Source organism: Penicilliopsis zonata, assembly GCF_001890105.1.
Source record: "Penicilliopsis zonata CBS 506.65 unplaced genomic scaffold ASPZOscaffold_1, whole genome shotgun sequence".
Classification (NCBI taxonomy): domain Eukaryota; kingdom Fungi; phylum Ascomycota; class Eurotiomycetes; order Eurotiales; family Aspergillaceae; genus Penicilliopsis; species Penicilliopsis zonata.
The window spans coordinates 189,895-211,114 of record NW_019208911.1 but is presented as its reverse complement, the minus strand read 5'-3'; the positions used below and the strand labels follow the sequence as shown (position 1 = coordinate 211,114).

Here is a 21,220-nt window from a genome sequence, read left to right as displayed (position 1 = left end):
AAAACTTCAGCCAAGGAGCATCGACGTCTGACTGTGGCCACGACATGTTCACCGCGCCACGACCATGGACAGCATTGCGTGGGACCAGGTGAGCGCCGGAGACTTGGAGTCTCTGCGAGTCGCTCTGCTTTCCAGCTCCACTGCCCACCGAGGGCGAGTGCTACAGGAGATCCGCGACAGGAATGGTAGGTGCTGACCGAGCCCCTCTTCCCCCCTCCCCCCGGCTGCGATGAGAGGGGAATGCTGACTGGAGGGCTGTGTGTGATAGAGTCTGAGCTGCCTCCAGCTGCCCGCCAGGCGCTGCTGGGTCTGCTATTTCAAACGTATCCGCGGTACATCGACCGACCGTCTCGCCAGGCGGTGCAGCAATGCCTCCGCTCGTTCCTCCGGGTGCCGATCCCGATTGATGGATTGAAGGAAATCGTCAAGGGGATACAGACGGAGACGGCCAAGCCTGGGTTGGCCGCCTCGTCGGCGTTTGTGCTGGTCGAGTGGTGTTCGCTGTTGCTCCAGCTTCTGCGTGAGGATCCGACGGTGCCTGTGCCGCTGGTGCTCGACCTCATTGTGGCAGATGCCAAGGCCCTGGAGATATGTTTCGCAGCCTCGCACCGACCGTCGGTGCCACAGTCGGCCCTGCGGGTGACCAGGCGTGCACTGCGGGCGATCTTCTCGTCGGAGACTGTTGGGGACGAGGTCATCCGCCAGGCGGTGGCCCGACTGACCAGCGAGGCGACGACGGGCTATAGAAATTCTCCGTTTTTGGGTGTGATATGCGGCGTGTGCTCCCGCCTACCGGCAAAGAAGCCGGTTCTTGATGGGGAGAAGAAGAAGATTATGACCTACTATGTCAAGGAGCTCGTCGGCTCCCGCACGGCCGTGTCTCCGCACGTTGCCCTCGGGCTGTCCGACTTCTTTGAATCATTTGTGACCTCGGAAGATGTCCAGACGGAACTAGTGCCCACCTTGGAGAAGGCGATGCTGAGGGCGCCCGAGGTCGTTCTGGGCGGCCTGATCGCCGCGCTATGCTCGTCACTGCCCGAGACTGTCGATCTGTCCGAAGTCCTGCATGCTCGGTTGCTCAAGCACTTCATCTCGAGTATGAAATCCAACAATCCCGTCATCAGACAGGGCGCCTCCACTTCGCTTGAAGCGGTCCTCTCCAGGTGCAAGACAGAATCATGGCTCGCCAAAACCGCTGGCGAGATCGTGAGCCCGCTCAAGACGCAGAAAATCACCAATCCAGACCACCGCGCGGTGTTTGCCCAGGCGCTTTTTGCTACGCCCACCTTTGTGGAAATCTCCAAGTCGATCGTCCAAGGACTTGTCCCTATGCTTGCAAAGGAGTCCAGCGAGAGCGCTTTGGAGCAGGAACTTAATGCCTTCTGCAAGCATCTTGGGTTCCTTATTCAATCGTCTGTCCCAGTGACAGATGACGTGGCGAATGCTGTCGTCAAGGGCATTGCGGACAAGAAAATTCCATCTCGCAAGCTCTGGCAGACCAGCGTGGGCGAGGTTCTCTGGAATACGGACTTCAAACTTCTTTCCACCACCGAAATGGAGCCCCTGGTTAACAAATTCATTGGCAAGATGAAGGATCTCTTCAACGAAGTGGCCGCAAACCCCCTGCCGTCAGCTCAGAACGGCTCTCTGTCTACAGTCTACATCTTTATGGCCCTCCTTGAACGTGTGTCTAGATCCCAGGAATCCAAGAATTCAGGTTGGGAGGATATCGCTGCACAGTCAATGACCTTGAGCCCGAAACCTTCTTTCCTCCTGAATCCCAAAGCGTACTCGAAGTTGACAACCAAAGTCGAGTTCCAATGGGTGGTTCGAGGACTCTCCGCAGTCGCATCCGCGTCCAAATTCGAACAAGCGAACGATGCGGCTAAGAATGCCTGGGCTCAGGCTTTCCTCTACGCGATCACGGGCGCGGAGCTCCCTTCAAGCTTCAGAGAAACCGCTTCCCGTGCCTTGTCAGATGTCTATCTACGAAATCCTGCTACCATCGGCCGGGTCATCACTGACGCTCTGTGGGCCTGGATTCTGGCATTTAGAACTGCGGATAAGGAGTCCGCTGCGTTCTCAGCAGGGCCATCTCACGTGAAACATCTTAATCTTGCAGTCAAGGCCATCTGCCCTCTTGCATCCGATATTGACGGATCCGACAACGTCAAGTCCGTCCTCAAGACCCAACTCATCAACCTTCTAGTTGTTGCCCGCCAAGAAATGATCCACAATGTGTCCTGGATTGATTTATGTTTGAGGACCGGCACAGATCCGGGTGACCTCGTCCGTGAGGGCTCTGAGGAGAGCATGAAGCAGCTCACCTGTGTTTTAGATGACCCTGTGAAGGCCACCGTTCCTCAGGTTAACCTCGCGATTTGGGCCGCCGCAGCAGATCTAGCATTCGTTGCTCCAGACGAAATGGTTCCACACCTTGTCACTCAGATCAGAGATGACCTGGATGTGGCCCGTGTCGCAAAGTTTACTCCAACGGACGCAGCCATTGCCCGCACTCCCGAAGACACCATGTTTGTCGATGTCCTGAGCTCTAAGACTAAACAAGCCGTCTTCGACAAAAGCGCCAAGGATTACGATACTCTTAAATGGGAGGAAGAACTGAGGGCGCAACTTGCCGAGAAGAAGGGCCAGAAGCCCAAGAAACTCACTCCGGAAGAGCAATCCAAAGTGAAAGCCCAGCTGGCCAAAGAGTCGAAGATCCGAGCGGACGTGTTGCAGGAAGTCAAGAGAATCGAACGAGGCGCAGGAATCATCCGTGGCCTGGCTACCGGGCCTGCTGCTGATGCTGATGGCTGGATTAACCCGGCAGTTAGCTCTCTCGTTGCGCTTGCCCGCGCGGGAGCTGGGCTGTTCGTCGGAGATGCCGTCTCAAAGGCGTACGTTGCATGTGCTGAGAGACTGACATCCCGACTGGGTCCGCTGCGGCCATTTGTTGGCATTGCAACCCTGCGGTCCATTGGTAAGACAAATCTTTCTCCTGAACTGGAGTCGGAACACCTCGGAGAATTGGTGACGAGGATTCTCTACCGATTGCGCTTTGCATCCGAGCAGCGTCCTCTCGACGTCGCGTCTCTTGCTTACGTACTCCCCTTGATCTTCCTTATCTTGAACCAGAACGGAATTGACGAGGTGAAGGGAGAAGGGGAGGGTGAGCAGACACTGCTTGCACTTGAATTCTTGTCCTTCCACTCAGGCTTTTTCTCCGACGGCCGGCTGCCCCGTCTTGAGGTTCTGCAACACCTCCTATCTGCAATGCAAAGATACACCCAGCATTACAAGCTGATCAAGGATACCCTGTCTGATTTCTGCAGATGCATCTCAGCCAATATCAACCCCGAGGAGCTCAACGTTCTCCTGCAGGGAACCATTGTTCCGGAGACGTCTGTCCGAAGCTCGGTCCTACAAGTGATTGAAGCTGAGATTGACCTGACTGACCTGGATTTCTCCGAGCATATCTGGCTCAGCTGTCATGATCAGGTGGAGGAAAACGCCGAGGTGGCTGAGACTATCTGGGAGGAGAATGCCCTGGAGCTTGATGAAGCCGCTCTACCAAAGATTACGAAATACCTCGACTCAGACGATTACCAGCTTCGTGGTGCCGCAGCACGAGCACTCGCTCATGCTATCAAGTCTATGCCTTCCAAGTTTGGAGATGTGTTGCAGGACTTGCAAAGCAAATATGAAGTCGAATCAAGACCCAGGGCTCCCGAGACCGACAAGTATGGAATGCCGAAGAAGGTCGATACTGCTGATCATTGGGAGAGCCGAAGCGGTATCGCGTTGGCTTTCAAGGCCATGACAGATGAATTTGAAGGCGATCAGACCGTGTCCTTTATGAGATTCTTGATCGAGAAGGGACCCCTAGTGGACAGAAATTCCACTGTGCGAGGACAAATGGCCGAGAGTGGAAGATCAGTGATCGCCGTGCGCGGTCAGCAGAAGGTCGAGCAGTTGATGAAGCTTTTAGAAACCACTCTGGAGACCTCGGACAAGGCCACGGAAAGCTCCGATCTTCTTAACGAAGCTGTGGTTGTTTTGTACGGCTCTCTCGCACGCCACCTGAAGGCAGACGATCCTCGCTTGCAGACTGTCATCAAGAAGCTACTTGCTACCCTTCCCACCCCTTCAGAGACCGTTCAATCGGCCGTCTCTGGCTGTCTCCCACCATTGATCAGACTTTCAGGCCCCAAGGCTGCAGACTATGTTCAGGAAATGATGGGCCAATTGTTGGAGTCGAAGAAATACGCGACTCAACGAGGTGCGGCATATGGACTTGCTGGAATTGTGAGCGGAAAGGGTATCTCGGCTTTAAGAGAGTTCCGTATCATGAGTCTCCTCAAAGCAGCAACAGAGAATAAGAAAGAATCCCACCAGAGACAAGGCGCTCTTCTGGCGTATGAGCTCTTCTCCCTGATCCTTGGACGGACCTTCGAGCCATACATTATTCAGATCGTACCCCAGCTCCTGGGCAGCTTCGGCGACCCTAGCATCGACGTTCGTGATGCCTGCCTAGACGCGGCCAAGACCTGCTTCGCCAATCTCAGCTCATATGGTGTTAAGAAAATCCTCCCCACTCTGCTCGAGGGTCTCGACGATTCCCAGTGGCGCAGCCAAAAGGGTGCTTGTGACCTCCTAGGTGCCATGGCCTATCTCGACCCGCAGCAGCTGGCCGCAAGCCTGCCAGACATCATCCCTCCTCTAACCGTGGTGCTCAACGATACCCACAAGGAAGTCCGCAATGCTGCCAATCGCAGCTTGCAGCGGTTCGGCGAAGTCATCAGCAATCCTGAGGTGAAGAGTCTGGTTGGAGTGTTGCTGAAAGCATTGAGTGACCCCACGAAATACACGGACGAGGCCTTGGATTCCCTTATTAAGGTGTCCTTTGTCCATTATCTTGATTCTCCCTCCCTTGCGCTTGTTGTTCGTATTTTGGAACGTGGTCTCGGTGACCGGTCTTCCACCAAGCGCAAGGCCGCCCAGATCATCGGCAGTCTGGCACACCTTACGGAGCGTCGCGACCTGATCTCCCACCTCCCGATCATCGTGGCCGGATTGCAGCAGGCAATCATCGACCCGGTGCCTACTACGCGTGCCACCGCTTCCAAGGCGCTCGGATCTTTGGTCGAGAAGCTTGGAGAAGACGCGCTGCCCGATCTCATCCCCAACCTGATGACCACGCTCAAATCGGACACGGGTGCGGGCGACAGACTGGGATCCGCCCAGGCCCTGTCCGAGGTTCTTGCAGGCCTGGGCACCACGAGACTGGAGGAGACGCTGCCAACGATCCTGCAGAACGTTTCCAGCTCCAAGCCCGCCATTCGCGAAGGTTTCATGACCCTCTTCATCTTTTTGCCTGCGTGCTTCGGAAACAGCTTCGCGAATTATCTCAGCAAGGTCATCCCGCCCATCCTTGCCGGTTTGGCGGACGACATCGAGTCCATTCGTGAGACTTCTCTCCGCGCCGGTCGCCTGCTGGTTAAGAACTTTGCCTCCAAGGCCATCGATCTATTGCTGCCTGAGTTAGAGGGCGGTCTGGCGGACGACAGTTACCGCATCAGATTGAGCTCCGTCGAGTTGGTTGGAGACCTTCTCTTCAGCATTACTGGAATTACCGGAAATGCCGATGCTGAGGAAGAGGTCGAGGAGGCCAACCAGGCCGGACAGTCTCTCCTGGAGATTCTGGGACAGGAGAAGAGAGACAAGGTCCTGTCTTCTCTCTTCATCTGCCGCTGCGATACCTCTGGTTTGGTCAAGAGTGCCGCTATGGCCGTTTGGAAATCCCTTGTGGCGTCCCCAAGAACGCTCAAGGAGATGGTTCCCACCCTTTCGCAGCTTATCATCCGTCGCCTTGGATCTTCCAACATGGAACAGAAGGTTATCGCTAGTAACGCGCTGGGCGATCTTATTAAGAAGGCCGGCGAAAGCGTGTTGTCAACTTTGCTGCCGTCTCTCGAGGACGGGCTCCAGACATCTCCAGATGTAGATGTCAGGCAAGGTATCTGTATTGCCCTCCGAGAGTTAATTACTTCGGCATCCCCAGAGGCGCTCGAGGACTATGAGAAGGTACTCATCTCCACCGTTCGCATTGCACTGGTCGATGTCAACGAAGACGTCCGCGAGGCTGCCGCGGAAGCGTTCGATGCCCTGCAGCAGATTCTGGGCAAGAAGGCTGTTGACCAAGTTCTGCCGCATCTCCTGCTTCTGCTGAGGAACGATGAGAATGCTGAACAAGCTCTGGCAGCGCTTTTGACGCTGCTCACGGAGCAAACCCGTGCCAACATCATCCTCCCCAACCTGATCCCGACCTTGCTCACCTCCCCTATCTCTGCTTTCAACGCCCGTGCGCTCGCGTCCTTGGCTGAAGTGGCCAGCTCGGCCATGTCGCGCCGTCTGCCCTCTATTCTCAACGCACTGATGGACAATATCATCTCCACAAAGGACGACGAGCTGCGGGACGAGCTGAGCAGCGCGTTCGATACTGTCCTGGTTTCTGTGGATGAATTCGATGGCCTGAACGTTGTCGTCAATGTGATGCTCACCCTTCTGAAGCATGAGGATCATCGTCGCCGCTCTAGGGCCGCACTGCATCTTGCCAAGTTCTTCGCCGAGGCCGACATCGATTACTCTCGGTACCACCAAGATCTGATCCGTGTCCTGTTGATTTCCTTCGACGATAGTGACAAGGACGTTGTAAAGGCCGCATGGAGTGCACTGAGCGGACTCACTTCCCGCATGCGCAAGGAAGAGATGGAGGTACTGACCATCCCAACCCGCCAAATTCTGCGTCAGGTGGGAGTACCGGGGGCGAGCCTCCCTGGCTTCAGTCTCCCGAAGGGCATCACTGCCATCTTGCCCATCTTCCTGCAGGGTCTTCTCAACGGCAATATCGACCAGAGAACACAGGCCGCCCTTGCTATTGCAGATGTCATCGATCGTACGGCTGCAGATTCTCTCAAGGCATTCGTCACACAAATCACTGGTCCATTGATCAGAGTTGTATCCGAGCGCTCGGTCGACATCAAATGTAAGCGATACGGACCTTTTTTTTTTCTTTTCTGCTAGCTCAGAATTTCATATCTAATCTATTGTTTCCAGGTGCCATCTTCTTTACTCTCAATAAACTTTTGGAGAAGATTCCACTAGCTGTCAAGCCATTCTTGCCCCAATTGCAGCGCACATTCGCACGAGGGTTAGCTGACTCCACCAGCGAGACTCTGCGCAATAGAGCTGCCAAGGGCTTGGGCATTCTGATCACTTTGACTCCAAGGGTTGACCCTCTGATTGCCGGTATGCTGGTCTTTTCTTTATCGATCGTTCCATTGGCCATCACTTGCATTACTGACCTACAATGATAGAACTCATCGCCGGGTCCAAGACCGACGATTTAGGTGTTAAGAATGCAATGATGAAGGCTCTCCAAGAAGTGGTTAGCAAAGCAGGGTCCAACATGAGCGACGCGTCTCGCAATGCTATCCTCGGGCTTATTGACGACGACGCGAGCGATCAGACCGGTAAGTTCACCTTCCTTCTGAACCAGTCTTTATTTCTTTTTGTGGAAGCTAATAGTCGGTACAAGATTCTGTGGCTATTACAAATGCCAAACTGCTTGGTGCACTCGTCAAAGTCCTGCCAGCTACGACCGCTGTGCCTTTGATCAAGTATGCTCTTCCAGATACCTTTCGAACAATTCCGCATTGATGAAACCATGCTGACGTTGGACTTTTAACAACTAGGGGTCGCGTGCTTACAACCCACTTCACTCATGCGTCTATCTTGGGCCTCAATGCTCTGCTCGTCGAGTCTCCTACCTCTTTAACTGAGAACTTTGCAGCTGAGACTCCCTCCATCATCTGCCAGGGTATCGCTCACAAAGATGTCAGTTATGCTCTAATATTTTTTTTCTTGTGCCGTGATGATTTAGAAAATCTGTACTAATGTCAAGCCAGACCTTTATTTCTGAAAACAGTGTACTCGCCGCTGGAAAGTATCTTCTGACTGAAGGTGTCAACAGCAATCCCGAAACCAACACAACTATTTTCGAAGCTCTGGCGCCGGCTATCCATCCGAGCAGTGCGGCCGATACTCGCCGACTGGCATTGGTGGTGATTCGAACAGTCAGCCGCCTTCAACACGAGCTCATTGAGCCGCACCTGGCGCTGCTTGCACCCCCCGTCTTCGCAAGCGTGCGAGATGTCATCATCCCCGTCAAGTTGGCGGCGGAGGCTGCCTTTTTGTCACTGTTCGACGTGGTAGACTCTGAGTCCTCCATTTTCGACAAATATATGGCCGGTCCAGGTGCTGAGCTTCCCCCGGGACCCAAACGAAGCATGTCCGATTACTTCAAACGGGTTGCTGTTCGCCTGGCGAACCAGGCCCGGGAGAGACGCGAGGCGGAGGGTGGACAGGGCGGCCTCGGTCTGTCCAACGATGAAGTTGAGGATGAGAAGGAACTATGGAGCATTGGCAAGGTTGATCTCGGGGAAGACGCTTTTGCAGACGAGTGATGACCACTTTTACTAGTTAGTTAACTAGTAGTTCGTACATACTACCTACATAGCACGATGTAGACCCTATTCTATAGATCTTGCATAGGAAAAAAAAGTCGCGTGATATGATTATATATATGAATTCCACAGTTATGTTCATGACGAGCCACTCTCTAACCTCTTAGGGGTACACAGACTAGGTACAGTGTAGGCATAACTGGTGGTTACAGACTACAGTATGAGGAGGTAAATAGTAAACACGTGATCTATTTCCACGTGACTATCACGTGGACATAAGCTGGCCGAAGCGAGATTCCTAAGCGATAGGGATTCGAGGCTCACAACCGACTCACCCGGGGATATTTTTCAAACGGTAAACGGTCCTCTGCGTCGATTAATCGGTCACGACCAAATTAACGATCTCTATTCGGTACTTACCTTGTCAGTTACCTGGTTACTTCATACGCTGCTGTTCGTCCCTCGGCGGTAAGTGACGCAGAGCAACTGCCCAATCAGACGGGATTCCCCGCTCGGGATGGGGCACGAACCCTAATGTGGATTTTCTCGCTTAGGGGCACAAGCTTAGCTAATCAACCGCTGGATCTCAAACTCCTCACTTGTTGAATTCCTACCCGTCGACGAGTGTACCGAACAGCATCCGCCAACGACCGTCGATACGCCGACATCAAGATGTGAGTTCATCTCGAAATATTGCCCCTACCCTGGCCCGGGTGCACAGCGTGTTCTGGGAGCAGTTTCCCCCCGCCGACGCCATGATGCTCGACCAGTACTGCGTGCAGCATCCTCGACCACCCCGTTGAAAATCATCCACCAGGTTGGAGACAGTTAGGCTGACCAAGTGCTCTTTTCATCTCAACAGGGTCAACCTTCGCACCCAGAAGCGCCTCGCCGCCTCCGTGGTCGGCTGCGGCAAGCGCAAGATTTGGCTCGACCCCAACGAGATCAACGAGATCTCCAACGCCAACTCCCGCCAGACCATCCGCAAGCTTGTCAGCGATGGCCTCATCATCCGCAAGCCCGTCACCATGCACTCCCGCTCTCGTGCCCGTGAACTCGCCGAGGCCCGCAGAATCGGCCGCCACCGTGGCCTGGGTAAGCGCAAGGGTACCAAGGACGCCCGTATGCCCAGGTATGCGCTGCTTCCCCCCCCCCTTTCCTCATCTCGGGTTGTCCTGGGTTGCTGATAGATTATTTCCTGTACAGCCAGGTCCTCTGGATGCGCCGCATGCGTGTTCTCCGTCGCCTTCTCGCCAGATACCGCGCCGCTGGCAAGATCGACAAGCACCTTTACCACGAGCTCTACCACCTGAGCAAGGGTAACACCTTCAAGCACAAGCGCGCTCTCATTGAGCACGTAAGTTTCCCAATACCATCTCGGGGCATTCCTATGCCCCAACATTGTTACTCTTGAGTCCGGGGGTCTGATTTTTTTTTTCTTTCGTGACTACAGATCCAGAAGGCCAAGGCTGAGCGGGCCCGTGAACGCATCATCAAGGAGGAGATGGACGCCAAGCGTGCCAAGAACAAGGCTCTCCGCGAGAGACGACAGGAGCGCGTCGAGGCCAAGCGCAACGCCCTGCTGGGCGAGACCGCCGCCGAGGAGTAAATTTTCGTTTCTTGACGACGAGATCGGTTCGTTTTTGGGCGGTGCGGCGGTTGAGCTGGAGACAGGGAAGGGGCAAAAAACAAATCAATCAGCCAGGGGGGATAGGATCCCAGGTTCAATTGTGCTTCTGCTTCTGCTTCTTCTTTCTTCTCTATTGTCTCCAGGTCTGGCTGATAGATTCGTTCGGGAACGGTTATCACGGGAGGATATACCAACACAAAAAATTAAAGCAGCAATTCTGAACCAAAATGGAAAGCAAAATAATGACCTGGGATTGACGGAGTTCTTTTTTGAATCCCAAGAATTGGACTCCCGTCATCTCTTTTTTTTTAAGAGGCAAGATAAAAGAAGGACAGCACTTTTCCTTCCTGTTTATTTTATTTTGAACGCCTCCCTTATCCCCCCCCTCATTCCCTCTTACGAACTATAGCATGGCGCTTGGTGTGTTCATGTCTCCTAAAATCACTAGAATCGCTTCTCTTGCAACCCTTCTCTGTGCATCTGTTTTCTGTCTTTCCCTTCCCCAGCCGACCATTTGGCCGCCTACGAGCCCCCTCCTTGATGTAACCAAGTCTCCTTCCATTAATGCCATCATGTTGAATGTCGAGCTCTTGTAGCGGCGGTCTACGTAGAATGTATCGAGTGACTGGATGCTGAAATTCTGTCTTCCTCTTGAATCATTGTGTAATAAGTAGACTCCAGCATTGGGTTATACTATAAATTAATAATTCAGAGTAAATATGTACTATCCATCCTTGCATTAATCGTTTCTGGTTCCGAAATCATGTTCTCTTGATTTAATATATATATCCACACTATAGGCAGTTTCAGTACCAACAGCAACTTATCAAAGGGTTCTCGATCCATAATTTAAAAGTATAAGTTAATAACCTGTAAATATATATATCTCTATATCTCTATATATATCACTATGCAATGAATACCACCCATTGATGCAAAAGAAACCATTTCGAATCATAAAGCGCAGCTTGCGACAGAGGTAAACAAGAGAACACTACAGAGCGAGTCTCCATAGTATCAAGAAGAACTAAATAATGCATTAATATACTGTTATGCATGGTGTCCAGCATCCAAGCGCAGGCTGATTGCTTGCCTCACTTGCGTAAAAAAAGAATCTTATGGTGAAGGAAACGCTGCATTTGGAGGCTCTAGGTCGAATGGATCGCTCCGCTTGCTGCATCGTTTTGCTATCACCAGCGGAGACGGGAAGCAAGAGGAAACATGTGGGCTGTAGCTCTCTCGGAGACTGTTTCCTGGGGGATCCGCAAATGGGTCTTCCATGGCGACCGGCCGTAGGTGCGAGTAATGGCTGTATATAGAACTGGGAGGCCGAGGTAGTTGTTCAAATGGGTTTCCGTATGAGAACTGTTGCTCACTTTCAGGAAGACTGGCCGAGTCACGACCTTCTTGACGACGGCGATGCCGTCTAACCAGGAACCATATAAGAAAACCGATCAAGATAAACGCAGTTGCCCCTAAAGTGCCCCCCAAGACGGCTGACAGAGCGGGTTTGGAATCATCGTGACTGGATGACTGCAAAGAGATGCTTGACGAAGCCGTGCTGGCTGTGGCTATAGGCAGATCGGAAGACCGTAACACATGACTCGATGAAGCTGTACTAGCCGCAGCCACAGTCGAATTGCTTGCTGCTGATGCTGGAGTCGATGATGAAGACTTGCCTGACTGGTCGGGGGGGCCATTTGCCGCGGGAGTGAGAGGAGGGGGGGCCGACTCGACAGCGTGAGCCTGAGATGACGGTATTGTTGTTGTGGTAACCGTGGTGACGGAAAATGTGTTCCCTTCCGAGACAAATGAACAAGCGCTTGCCGTTGTGGTTGTAGTTGTGGTGGTTGTCGATGGTGGTGGTTCGCAAGTAGGTGTGACTCCATGATCTGGGCCATTCAAAGGCACCGGCGATGGCGAGGATTCCGAAGGCAATGGCGTATTCGAGACTTCGGTGGTTGTACCTGACGCACTGGACAATGACGTTGGTAGAGCGGTGGTGATGCTTGTCGACGAGAGCCGATGTTTTTTGGTGCACCGTCGGTCTTGGGAGGTGACGATGGAGGCATCCCACATGACGCTACGCCGTCAGAAGGTGCAAGTTCCTTCCCGTCTCAGTGAAAATTGATGGATGCGACTCATGACCTTGAGAGAGGTTAAAACAAATCCGGATGGTCTGATACAGGGCCGCCGCGTATACGTACCTCACGAGTTCCGGATAGATAACGATGAGGAGGAGGAGATCTCTTCAACTCCACCAACACCCCAGAACTTCATTCATTTCCTGAAAGCTTTTATCAGTGAATGGAAGCGACGGATCTGCCTTTAATCGGGCAGAACACAGGAACGAGAGAGGCGCCCTTTTGTCACCGGGACCCTGGACACCCCCGGCACCCCTCCCCTGGTTTCACAAAACGAGGGAGAAGCATGGTTCTGGTCTCAGGATCCGGAGCGGGAGATCGAGTCGTCACCACTGGGAACCACACCAGAACCTGCCCTCAAGACAGCCATCACCAGTCCGAACAGTCGCTCGTTCGGGCTCGTCTGGACCTGGAGCGCTTGGAAGCGCTCGGATCACAGATTGGCCGGCAAATCCCCCACCAGATCCAACCGCCGCCTGCCGTTCAGGGGTCTCGCACCTCTTCAGAAACGCTCAGCACTTGTCGCCAGCCTCGCAGGCCTTCTCGTCGCAGGAACAGCGCGGGTTCCCCTTCTTCGGACGCGGCAGGAGGAGGACAGCGGTTCGGCGACAGCCAACCAGCGTCTGGATGAGGCCGGCCGTCCATTTCGGGACTAGCGGGGCATACTGACTCGTGCTAGAGCCAGACTAGACTAGCCTCGTACATACGTTGATGACCTAAGGCCGCTACTTGCTTAGTCAGAGTTATTGTATCCTATCATGTGACCCAGGCGTGGCTTCCGGCTTCGTCTCACCGCAGGCAGGAGAGAGGCTTCACAAAGGAACAATGAGGCTGGCGAGAGAAAGAGGCGCGTTTGCTGCCTGTCTGGAGATTGTCTACTAGGAATCTAGCTTCCTAGACGATCGTCGGGCCCGAGCAGGCCGCTCTTATACCCTTGTTCCCAGTGCCCAGTGCCCAGTGCCCACACGCTCGATCCACCTCACGGCCCTCATTGTGGTGCACAACTCCACATGGAGGACCCGTTCTTGTTTAGGTGCATACACCAGCGAACGACTCGGAGCAAGGCCCTGTTCTCGGTGCCTTTGCCTGCCCCTGTCAACGGACGGAAGAAAAGGGAACGGTTGGCTCTCGCCCAGGTCGAATCCAGGCAACAGGCAACACACACCAGAGAGAGAGAGATAGAGAGACACCAGAGAGAGCAGGAGATGGCGAGATAAGAGGGAGGAGGTATGAAGTAGAACAATGGAAGGGTTTCCAGGTACAAAATGGCCGAATCCTGGAAACCAATTGGGCTGGTCGAGAGCAGAACCGCTGACGGTGTAGAGAAACCACCTAATTTTATCGTGCAAACTAAACTGTCAGGTACGCACGCTCTCTTACTCCTCTTACGACATTATTATTAAGTTAATAGTTCTGGGTAACTAACTTAACTAGCAGCTCACTAACCAAATGGTCAATCATACCTTACCCAGCAGCTATTAAGATACGACCTCCGCCGACCCCTCATTTAGTCTCTCTTCCGAACAACATCCCCAAACTCGAGTCACACCCTCGCACTGCCGCCGTCGGAATACTTGGGTTAGGTAGACAGATAGCCTATTGTCTCCTGCTGTCTTCCGCTGTGGTTTTGCTGGAGCCGAGCGTGTTTGTGGTGTCGTAAAAGCATGTGAGCTCGTCGCCTGGCAATTTCCATCGTTGCGTTGCGTTGCGTTGCCTCACCCATCGACGACCCCCCCCCTTTTTTTCAACGAGTTTCACGACGTGGACTTGTGTACAAAGACCCGATAAATCTGTCGTCTGCCCCCTAGTGTTTTTTTATCATGTTTGGATGGGGCTCGACTCTTGGTAAGTGATGTATTGCTTTTGGTTATACACTATGTGGTTGTCTGTTCTCTCCTGTGTGTGTGTGTTACTTGTTTCTTTTTTTGCTGTATCTGGCACAGTCTCGTTTCGGTTTCATAGTGTTGGGCAATGCCATTGACAGCAGGCCATCGCTATCTTGCGATTCTTGTTCCCTTGACCTTGCACCTTGAAGAGCGAGCGACAATCGGTGGCCATTGGTTTCCCGGCGTCAAGCAAAGCTCCGTCTTCTGCCACTCCACCACTTTAGGACGAACTCATGTACTTGGACACACTTGAAGGCTGAATCGAGAAGCCAAGGAGGTATGGCTGACAGTGGTCTAATAGGCATATCTGCCATCGGCGCCGACCCTGACAAGGAACGCCAGCCCCCCGCGGAACCGACTCCTCTCGACTTCCCGACGCCGCGCTTGCCTGCCACGGTGGAAGATGAGTCCCAGACCAAACTACACGAGCTTTACGAACACCTTGTCTCCATCAAGAGACCGCAGGATATAACCGTGGAGAAATTCCAGGGCCTGAATCTCCAAGTGGAGACCGACGTTCCGCCCACCAGTCTGGTTCCCGAGGAGTACTTTAAGACTCTGCCACCACTGCCGTGGCAGGTGGAAACCCCACAGGATGGCCGGTCACCCGACGAGAACCGGCCTCTCATGTGCAATGGGTCACCGTACCCACCCAAGGACCGGTTCGATCTGGTCTGTACCGAGTTGTTGTACGATGAAGACGACGCCTACCGCGAGACTGCCCGGCTGCCTCCTCGCCATGACCGGCCCCGCGTGCGGCTGACGCAGTCGCGGAAATTCTGGACCGGCCTGGAACGCATGGCGCAGTACTGGGATGCCAGTCTAGACCGATACTTTGAACGCCCCGCCACACCCCCGCCGGGCCCGGAAGAGGCCGACAAGATGCAGACCGACGAGGATGGAGGAAGAGACGCGGAAGGCGCAGAAGTGAATACCCCTATGGATGTGGACCCCACCACGGCGACCTCGTTGCCAACCGACTTGCCAACCAGGGCTTCTTTTGTGGTGACCGGCGAAAAGAAAGACGACCCGCCATGTATGGTCAAGATGTATACAGGTCGCCGCGTGGGCACTGGACGCGAGATGCCCGAAGACATCCGCGAAGAGACCATCCGGGGCTTCCTCGAAATGGCGGCGTGGCCGTTTGGAGGCCAGGTGAGCGTGCCGACGATGCCGCCGCGCCTGCAGGTCAAGTCGTTGCTGTTCCCCGTGCGGCAGTCGTTTATCGTCGGGCGAGCGCCACGGGACCGCCAGCTGGCGCGCAGCGGGGTGTTGGAAGGCCCCGTTCTGATGGCCCAGTGTCGGCCCGAGACCTCGTTCCGCGGGGCCGAGGACGCTCCCGGGGCCGGGCTGGCCGAGATGTGCGACATCTTCCGCGAGGTGGGCGGGATGTTACTACTGGCACAGGAGCGGGCACGCTACGGAACCGTCGAGGTGAAGCCTGGCGAGGGCAAGTGGTGGACCACCCGGCCCCGGTGGGGAGGCGCGCCCAATAATGATGTAGTCGAAGGTGTACAGAACTCGGACGAGAAGCCTGTCCGTGTGTCTTCCTCGTCATCATCGTCATCGTCATCTTCCTCTTCCTCTTCCTCATCCTCATCTTCATCCTCATACTCTTCCTCCTCGTCATCACGCAAACGGTCCAAGTTTGAGCATCCGATGCTGTCACGGCGTTCCCGACCGGAGCGCAAGCTATCCAACAGCGAGAAGTGGAAACTGCTGCAGGCGGGACCTAGCCTGTGGGACAAACGGATGCGCTACGAGACTATTGGCAAGGTGGCGGAGAGTCCATTTGACGACGTGAGTATATATATCCCTCCATGTACTTACTGTATGTACGTTATGACTAACATGTCAGATTTATATGGTGTCGTCCATCAACCACCATGTCGCACTGTTACACCTGCGCGTGCACCGGCGGTACCTGGAGCAGCTGACGACGGGGGCGAGGCCTACTGGGGAGTCGGGCGAGGCGTGGCACGTTCTCCGCCTGCAGCGGACGCGGTGGTTTGACCTGTTCAACGCGGCGGATCGCATCGAGGCGTTCAAGGGGTTGTGGCGGATCTTGCACTTTCTTATGCGGAATGATTCTCCATAGTTTTATCTCTGTATCCGGAGTATGGAGGCCCTGGTACAAGTCGTTTGATCCTTCGGAGATGCTCGGGCTGGAACGGGCGACTACATATACAATATCTGAGGTATCAATTGCATACGAGCGAATCTGACTGGTCCAAAGTTAATACTAGGTACTCATACAGAGATGGTAGAAGAATGTATAGTAGAGCAACTACTTGATGTGTATATGCTACTACTTACTATTTATCTAGGTACCTATTCTACTATTCTACTATTCTACTATTCTACTATTCTACTATTCTACTATTCTACTATTCTACTATTCTACTATTCTACTTTTCTATTATTCTACTACTCTACCAGGTAGTAGCTGGAATACTGCACCGTACCGTACCGTACTTACCAGGTAGTATGCATCTCGTATTGGATCTGTAGATACCAGTATCAGTTACCTAAGTACCTACCTAGTAACTAGTAGGTAGTATGGAGTACTTTGTACGAGATCTGTCAGTCTGAAACAGCGGATATGCTATGGAGGACAAGAGATGTCCTACATAACTAGTCTTGCAGAGACAGTAGTTGGTTAATAGATAGTAGTCTATTATAGTGATGGATCGCCTAGTCTATTTCTAATTCTTGTTTATTATTATTATTATTCTTCTTCTTCTTCTTCAGATACCAGATGGCCCACTTAATAAACTATTCTTGACTGCTCTGTGTTCCATGGATCCTGACTTGTATCCTTGGGTTTATTACGGATGCTGTACTCCGTACCATGGATCATTACCAGGTCGCTTATTCTATAGACTAATAACTAGGTAACTAACTAGTTACTAGGTACTACTTAATTAATCAGGTGGTTACTAGGTAGGTAGTTAATAGTTATAGGTAGTTCACTAATATTAATAGTACGTAGAAGACTCCGTAATTAGGTAATACCATGAAGAACAGACAGAGAGATCTACAGTACTCCATACAGCTAGACAGCATCTGCTTCTAGCAATATAATTAACTATTAGATAGATCTTCCACAACATAACTACAACATACTCTAGAACTCTACCAACTTATCTCCTCTTACTCCGTATATACTCCGTCTATCCAAGCTCTCTCGTACCGCCAAACAGGGCGGTCCGATCGACCCGACAGTGTGGATCGCTCCATCTCCTCCCAAACACTCCAACAACAACTCTCGACTCTCCCACTTGCCCTCTTCACTTTCTGCCTCCAGGAAACGAGTCCTCTACTAACTCTACTATTTCTACTATCTCTACTATAGTTACTTCTTTTATCACTCTACTATACTTCTACTGTCATCCTACTGTCCCTTCTACTTCTCTGTTTACTCACACTTCTCCCACCGTCAATCCAACCAACCACTCCGTATACGCTGTTCCCCTCTCTGTCTTCCACCTCCTCTACAATACAAACAACCTCTACAACCCTTCCTGACGCCCTGAATCTCGAGCCTGTGGCAATCGCAGCGCGTCCCGTCGTGGTCGTTGGCGCACCGCGTTTGCTTCTTCCCGCCCGCCCCTCCCCCTCTCTCTTTCTCTCTCTCTCTCTCTCTCTCTCCATCCCCTCTATCTATCAGGTATCTATCTATCTATCTATCTATCTATCCATCTGTCTATCTGTCTGTCTTCTCTCCACTCTCGACGCGTTTCTTCTTCTTCCACCATGTGCTGATCGGATGGCGCTGTTCTTGTCTGGTCCCCCGACTCGCGACCGCCCCCTCTCGCTGCGGCCTCCACCACCACCACCACCACCACCACCACCACCATCATCATGCACGACGACAAGTCGACCTCGCTGCCTCACTCGGCCTCTATACCGCGTCTGTCGCCCCATGAAGTCGCCGGCCCTGCCCTCTACGAACCCTCCCCGGCCTGGAGATCCTTCCCTCCCCCCCCGTTCGACCATGGCGATCCTCGTCGCCCCGCGCCTCCGGCCGCCGCCTACCCAGTCCTGCCCAATCCGCACGACACCCCCCCGCCGCCGCCTTACGGTCGCCCTCCGGCCCTGACGGCTCCTCCTTCGCGCTCTCCCCCAGAGCCTGGCGGTGTTGGCATCGGGATGGGCGTCCCGAGTCATCATCACCCCGTGGTTTCCGCTCCTCCTCCGTCTATACCTCCTCCTTCGCATCATCCTACCTATCGACCTCCCTCCGGTCCGCCTCACGATCCCACTCCTCCTCCTCCTCCTCCTCCGCCGCTGCCGCCTCACCATCCACATTCCGCGCCCCCTGACTTTCGCCCGCGCATGTCCTTTCCGCCACAGGAACCGCTATCGGTCTCCTCCGCCGGCCCAGAAATGGCTGCCCATGTCGCCATGGCACCTCCGCCAGGGCCCTACGGGCCCCCGTTGTCTCATACCCCGGCTCCCTATGATCAGGCCTACTACCAGAGCCAGGCCTTTAATATGCGCCAACGCAAGCCTGCCCGTGCCGTCCAGGCCTGCGATCAATGTCGTGCCCGCAAGGCAAAGTGTGATGAGGGTCGTCCGGCCTGTAGTCACTGCAAAGAGAACAATCTCATCTGCGTCTACAAGGAGGTTCCGCCGCACAAGTAAGTTTTTTTTTTTTTTTTTTTTTTTTTCCATTCTAACTAACTCGATTAGACAAGAAAAAGCTACCCAAGTACTGATCGATCGCATCCAACAGCTCGAGGATCGGATGGAGGTGCGGATGCGCGAGCTCCAGAAACTCCAGGTCGAGCATACGGCCGTCTTGGAGCGCTCGGTGCCCCAATGGGCTGCAGACCCGCCAAAACCCTCGCTGCTCAAGGACCCCGGGAGGCCCCTTCTTGCCTCCAAGGAAAAGTTGATTGCCCAAAAGGCCGCCTTGGACAAGCTGTTGAAATCCGACGCCGGCCTGGGCGCCGGGGGCGATTCCGGCAAAGATCCCGAGGCCGCCACCACCACCATGTTGCGGACCGTCTCCATGGCGGCTCCCTCCACGACCTTGCTGGGAGGAGCTCCGTCCTTCCTCCCCAGCGACATGTTGGGCGGGGTCGTCACGACGACAACGACCCCAACCGCTTCCACCATGGCACCCACTACGGCCAACAAATCGCTCTCCTCCTCCTCCTCTTGCTCATCTTCTTCCTCGGTCCTGACCGCCGGCACCACGGGGAGTAGTATCATTAGTATGATGAACGGCACCAACGTCCCCTCCTCGGACGTCCCAGTTGACGGTCCCACCACCTCCTCCGCTGCCTCTGCCTCCGCTGCTGCTGCTGCTGCTGCTGCTGCTGCTGCTGCTGCTGCCGCCGCCGTCAACCCAACCGCCGAGGAGGACGGCGAGCTGTCGATCCCCGTCGAACACACCACGGCCGCGCATAAACTCCTGCTATGGCCATCGATCCAGGCGCTATTGTCCCAGAAATTCTACAGCGAGGACTACGTCATGACGCTGGAGGAGGAGCGCGGCTTGATCCGCGTGTATGGCCGGGGCGAGGGCGCCGATACGAGCGAGATTCCCGATTCGTCGATGCCGATGGGGGCGGCACCCCCCATCCAGTCGACGGCCATGTCCACCTCGACCTCGACCTCGACGGCGAGCGTGTCCTCACCGGCGTGGGAGGACCCTTACGCAACCCGCCCGTCACCCATGGGCCATTGGAACCCGGGCCCCGCCCATGGCATCTTCGCCATGGAGAACCGGCACGTCGGCGGTCTCGACGAAACGGGTATCCTGCACACCGACCCGGACACCCTGCGCCACTTCCATCGCATCTACATGGACCACATGCACAAGCTGCACCCGTTTCTCGACCAGACCGAGCTGGAACACCAAGTCGAACGCTTCCTGCGCGCGTACTGTCCGCCTGTCGGGAGTAATAATGGTCCCGCTGCTACCACGGTTCCAGGGCCCGGCTCGGGCCCGCCGGACGGCCCGCGCGGCGCCAAGCGCAAACGATCCAGCGATACTCTACCGCTGGGAGACACCATCCAGATGTCCCCCCCACAGGCCGAACAGCATCAACACCGGTCCTTTTCATCGCTCTCGGCAGCTTCTTCTTCTGGCGGAGGGGTAGCACCGGTGCCCGTCCGACGACCGATCGAAAAGTCCATCTCCAACGCTATCGTCCTCCTGGTATTTGCCTTGGGGAGTATCTGTCATTGGCGTGATAGTCCTCTTCCTGGCCCTGTACGGGAAAATCCTCGCGAGTTCCGATCCGAGGGTAACTCCCTTGATCGGCCAGATGGTGGTGTGTTTCCTTCGCCGACGGTGGGGAGCGTCCGATCGGCCTCGATGTGCCGAGAGGGGACAGGGGGAGGAGGAGGAGGAGGAGGGGGAGGAACAACAGGAACAACAGGAACAACAGGAACAACAGGGACAGCCGGGACGGGAGGACTCGATGGCTCCTCCTCTTTTTCTTCCTCGTCAGGTCAGCAGCGCAATCTAGACGCCATCCCGGGGTTGGCATACTATGCGTACGCGACCTTCATCCTAGGTAACTTGCAGGGAGGGAGTGAATTGCCCCATGTCCAGGCCGCCCTGCTTGCTGGCCTGTATGCCGGACAGCTGGCACATCCCTTCCAGAGCCACGGGTGGATCTTCCAGGCGGCCCGCGCCTGCCAGGTCCTCGTCCGGCCGAAACGGTACGACAAGATGAAAGATGGGCCGCTCAAGGATTTGTTCGACTTTGCCTACTGGACTTGTCTGCAGCTGGAGAGGTATTTCTTTCGTCTTCCAGAGATACCTTGCTTACTTTCTTGCTTACTTACTTAGTGATATTCTGGCTGAACTCGACCTCCCCGCCAGTGGAATCTCCCGGTCTGAAGGCCGCATCTCTCTGCCCAAGGGCCGATTCACGCTGAGTCTGCCCAATGAGATCCGCGCCCCGAGCACAATGATGATGTTCTATTACTCTGCGCAGATCCATCTGCGGAAAGTCTTGAACAGAGTACACACGGATCTCTACAAGGCTGAAAGTAAGCAACAATCCATTTCCC

The 21,220-nt window shown here is 54.3% G+C and overlaps 6 protein-coding genes across 6 annotated transcripts in view; 5 read left to right on the top strand and 1 right to left on the bottom strand.

Annotated features, from left to right (window-relative positions):
• The first annotated feature begins 14 nt into the window (after positions 1–14).
• ASPZODRAFT_126377 (hypothetical protein) lies at positions 15–8,568 on the top strand. The gene is made up of 7 exons (XM_022721483.1): positions 15–185; positions 269–7,045; positions 7,117–7,308; positions 7,377–7,532; positions 7,598–7,679; positions 7,755–7,896; positions 7,968–8,568. Exons 1-7 carry the CDS (start codon positions 65–67, stop codon positions 8,523–8,525), a joined length of 8,028 nt encoding a protein of 2,675 aa, XP_022585006.1. The 5' UTR covers positions 15–64; the 3' UTR covers positions 8,526–8,568.
• A 571-nt stretch (positions 8,569–9,139) lies between these two features.
• On the top strand, positions 9,140–10,214 carry ASPZODRAFT_126376 (hypothetical protein). Its single transcript, XM_022721482.1, has 4 exons — positions 9,140–9,199; positions 9,388–9,657; positions 9,732–9,882; positions 9,979–10,214. Coding segments are annotated over exons 1-4 (579 nt in total). The 5' UTR covers positions 9,140–9,197; the 3' UTR covers positions 10,135–10,214.
• Positions 10,215–10,954: 740 nt separating this feature from the next.
• On the bottom strand, positions 10,955–12,682 carry ASPZODRAFT_190768 (hypothetical protein). The gene is made up of 3 exons (XM_022727327.1): positions 12,363–12,682; positions 11,319–12,303; positions 10,955–11,276 (listed from the first exon to the last, which is right to left on the bottom strand). The coding sequence occupies exons 2-3, from the start codon at positions 12,232–12,234 to the stop codon at positions 11,272–11,274; spliced, it is 921 nt and encodes a 306-aa protein (XP_022585004.1). The 5' UTR covers positions 12,235–12,303; positions 12,363–12,682; the 3' UTR covers positions 10,955–11,271.
• Positions 12,358–13,162, top strand: ASPZODRAFT_189849 (hypothetical protein). Its single transcript, XM_022727316.1, has one exon. The coding sequence runs from the start codon at positions 12,463–12,465 to the stop codon at positions 12,928–12,930; it is 468 nt and encodes a 155-aa protein (XP_022585003.1). The 5' UTR covers positions 12,358–12,462; the 3' UTR covers positions 12,931–13,162.
• A 928-nt stretch (positions 13,163–14,090) lies between these two features.
• On the top strand, positions 14,091–16,540 carry ASPZODRAFT_190677 (hypothetical protein). The gene is made up of 4 exons (XM_022727324.1): positions 14,091–15,985; positions 16,044–16,262; positions 16,321–16,458; positions 16,513–16,540. The coding sequence occupies exons 1-3, from the start codon at positions 14,465–14,467 to the stop codon at positions 16,408–16,410; spliced, it is 1,830 nt and encodes a 609-aa protein (XP_022585002.1). The 5' UTR covers positions 14,091–14,464; the 3' UTR covers positions 16,411–16,458; positions 16,513–16,540.
• A 1,509-nt stretch (positions 16,541–18,049) lies between these two features.
• ASPZODRAFT_137654 (hypothetical protein) overlaps positions 18,050–21,220 on the top strand; it is a gene marked incomplete at both ends in the record, with an annotated part of 4,273 nt that continues 1,102 nt past the window's right edge. The window contains 3 exons of the mRNA XM_022724373.1: positions 18,050–18,828; positions 18,881–20,941; positions 20,997–21,199. Of these exons, the coding sequence (XP_022585001.1) occupies positions 18,050–18,828; positions 18,881–20,941; positions 20,997–21,199 (3,043 nt within the window). The remainder of the gene's footprint in view (positions 18,829–18,880; positions 20,942–20,996; positions 21,200–21,220) is intronic.

Coding starts and splice junctions, on each gene's coding strand:
- ASPZODRAFT_126377 (XM_022721483.1), top strand. CDS start 65: ATGGACAGCATTGCGTGGGACCAGGTGAGCGCCGGAGACTTGGAGTCT. Junction 7,046..7,116: donor GCGCTCGGTCGACATCAAAT/GTAAGCGATACG, acceptor TATTGTTTCCAG/GTGCCATCTTCTTTACTCTC. Junction 7,680..7,754: donor ACCGCTGTGCCTTTGATCAA/GTATGCTCTTCC, acceptor TTTAACAACTAG/GGGTCGCGTGCTTACAACCC.
- ASPZODRAFT_126376 (XM_022721482.1), top strand. Junction 9,658..9,731: donor AAGGACGCCCGTATGCCCAG/GTATGCGCTGCT, acceptor TTTCCTGTACAG/CCAGGTCCTCTGGATGCGCC. Junction 9,883..9,978: donor AGCGCGCTCTCATTGAGCAC/GTAAGTTTCCCA, acceptor TCGTGACTACAG/ATCCAGAAGGCCAAGGCTGA.
- ASPZODRAFT_190768 (XM_022727327.1), bottom strand. CDS start 12,234: ATGTGGGATGCCTCCATCGTCACCTCCCAAGACCGACGGTGCACCAAA.
- ASPZODRAFT_189849 (XM_022727316.1), top strand. CDS start 12,463: ATGGAAGCGACGGATCTGCCTTTAATCGGGCAGAACACAGGAACGAGA.
- ASPZODRAFT_190677 (XM_022727324.1), top strand. CDS start 14,465: ATGGCTGACAGTGGTCTAATAGGCATATCTGCCATCGGCGCCGACCCT. Junction 15,986..16,043: donor CGGAGAGTCCATTTGACGAC/GTGAGTATATAT, acceptor CTAACATGTCAG/ATTTATATGGTGTCGTCCAT. Junction 16,263..16,320: donor GGCGGATCTTGCACTTTCTT/ATGCGGAATGAT, acceptor AGGCCCTGGTAC/AAGTCGTTTGATCCTTCGGA.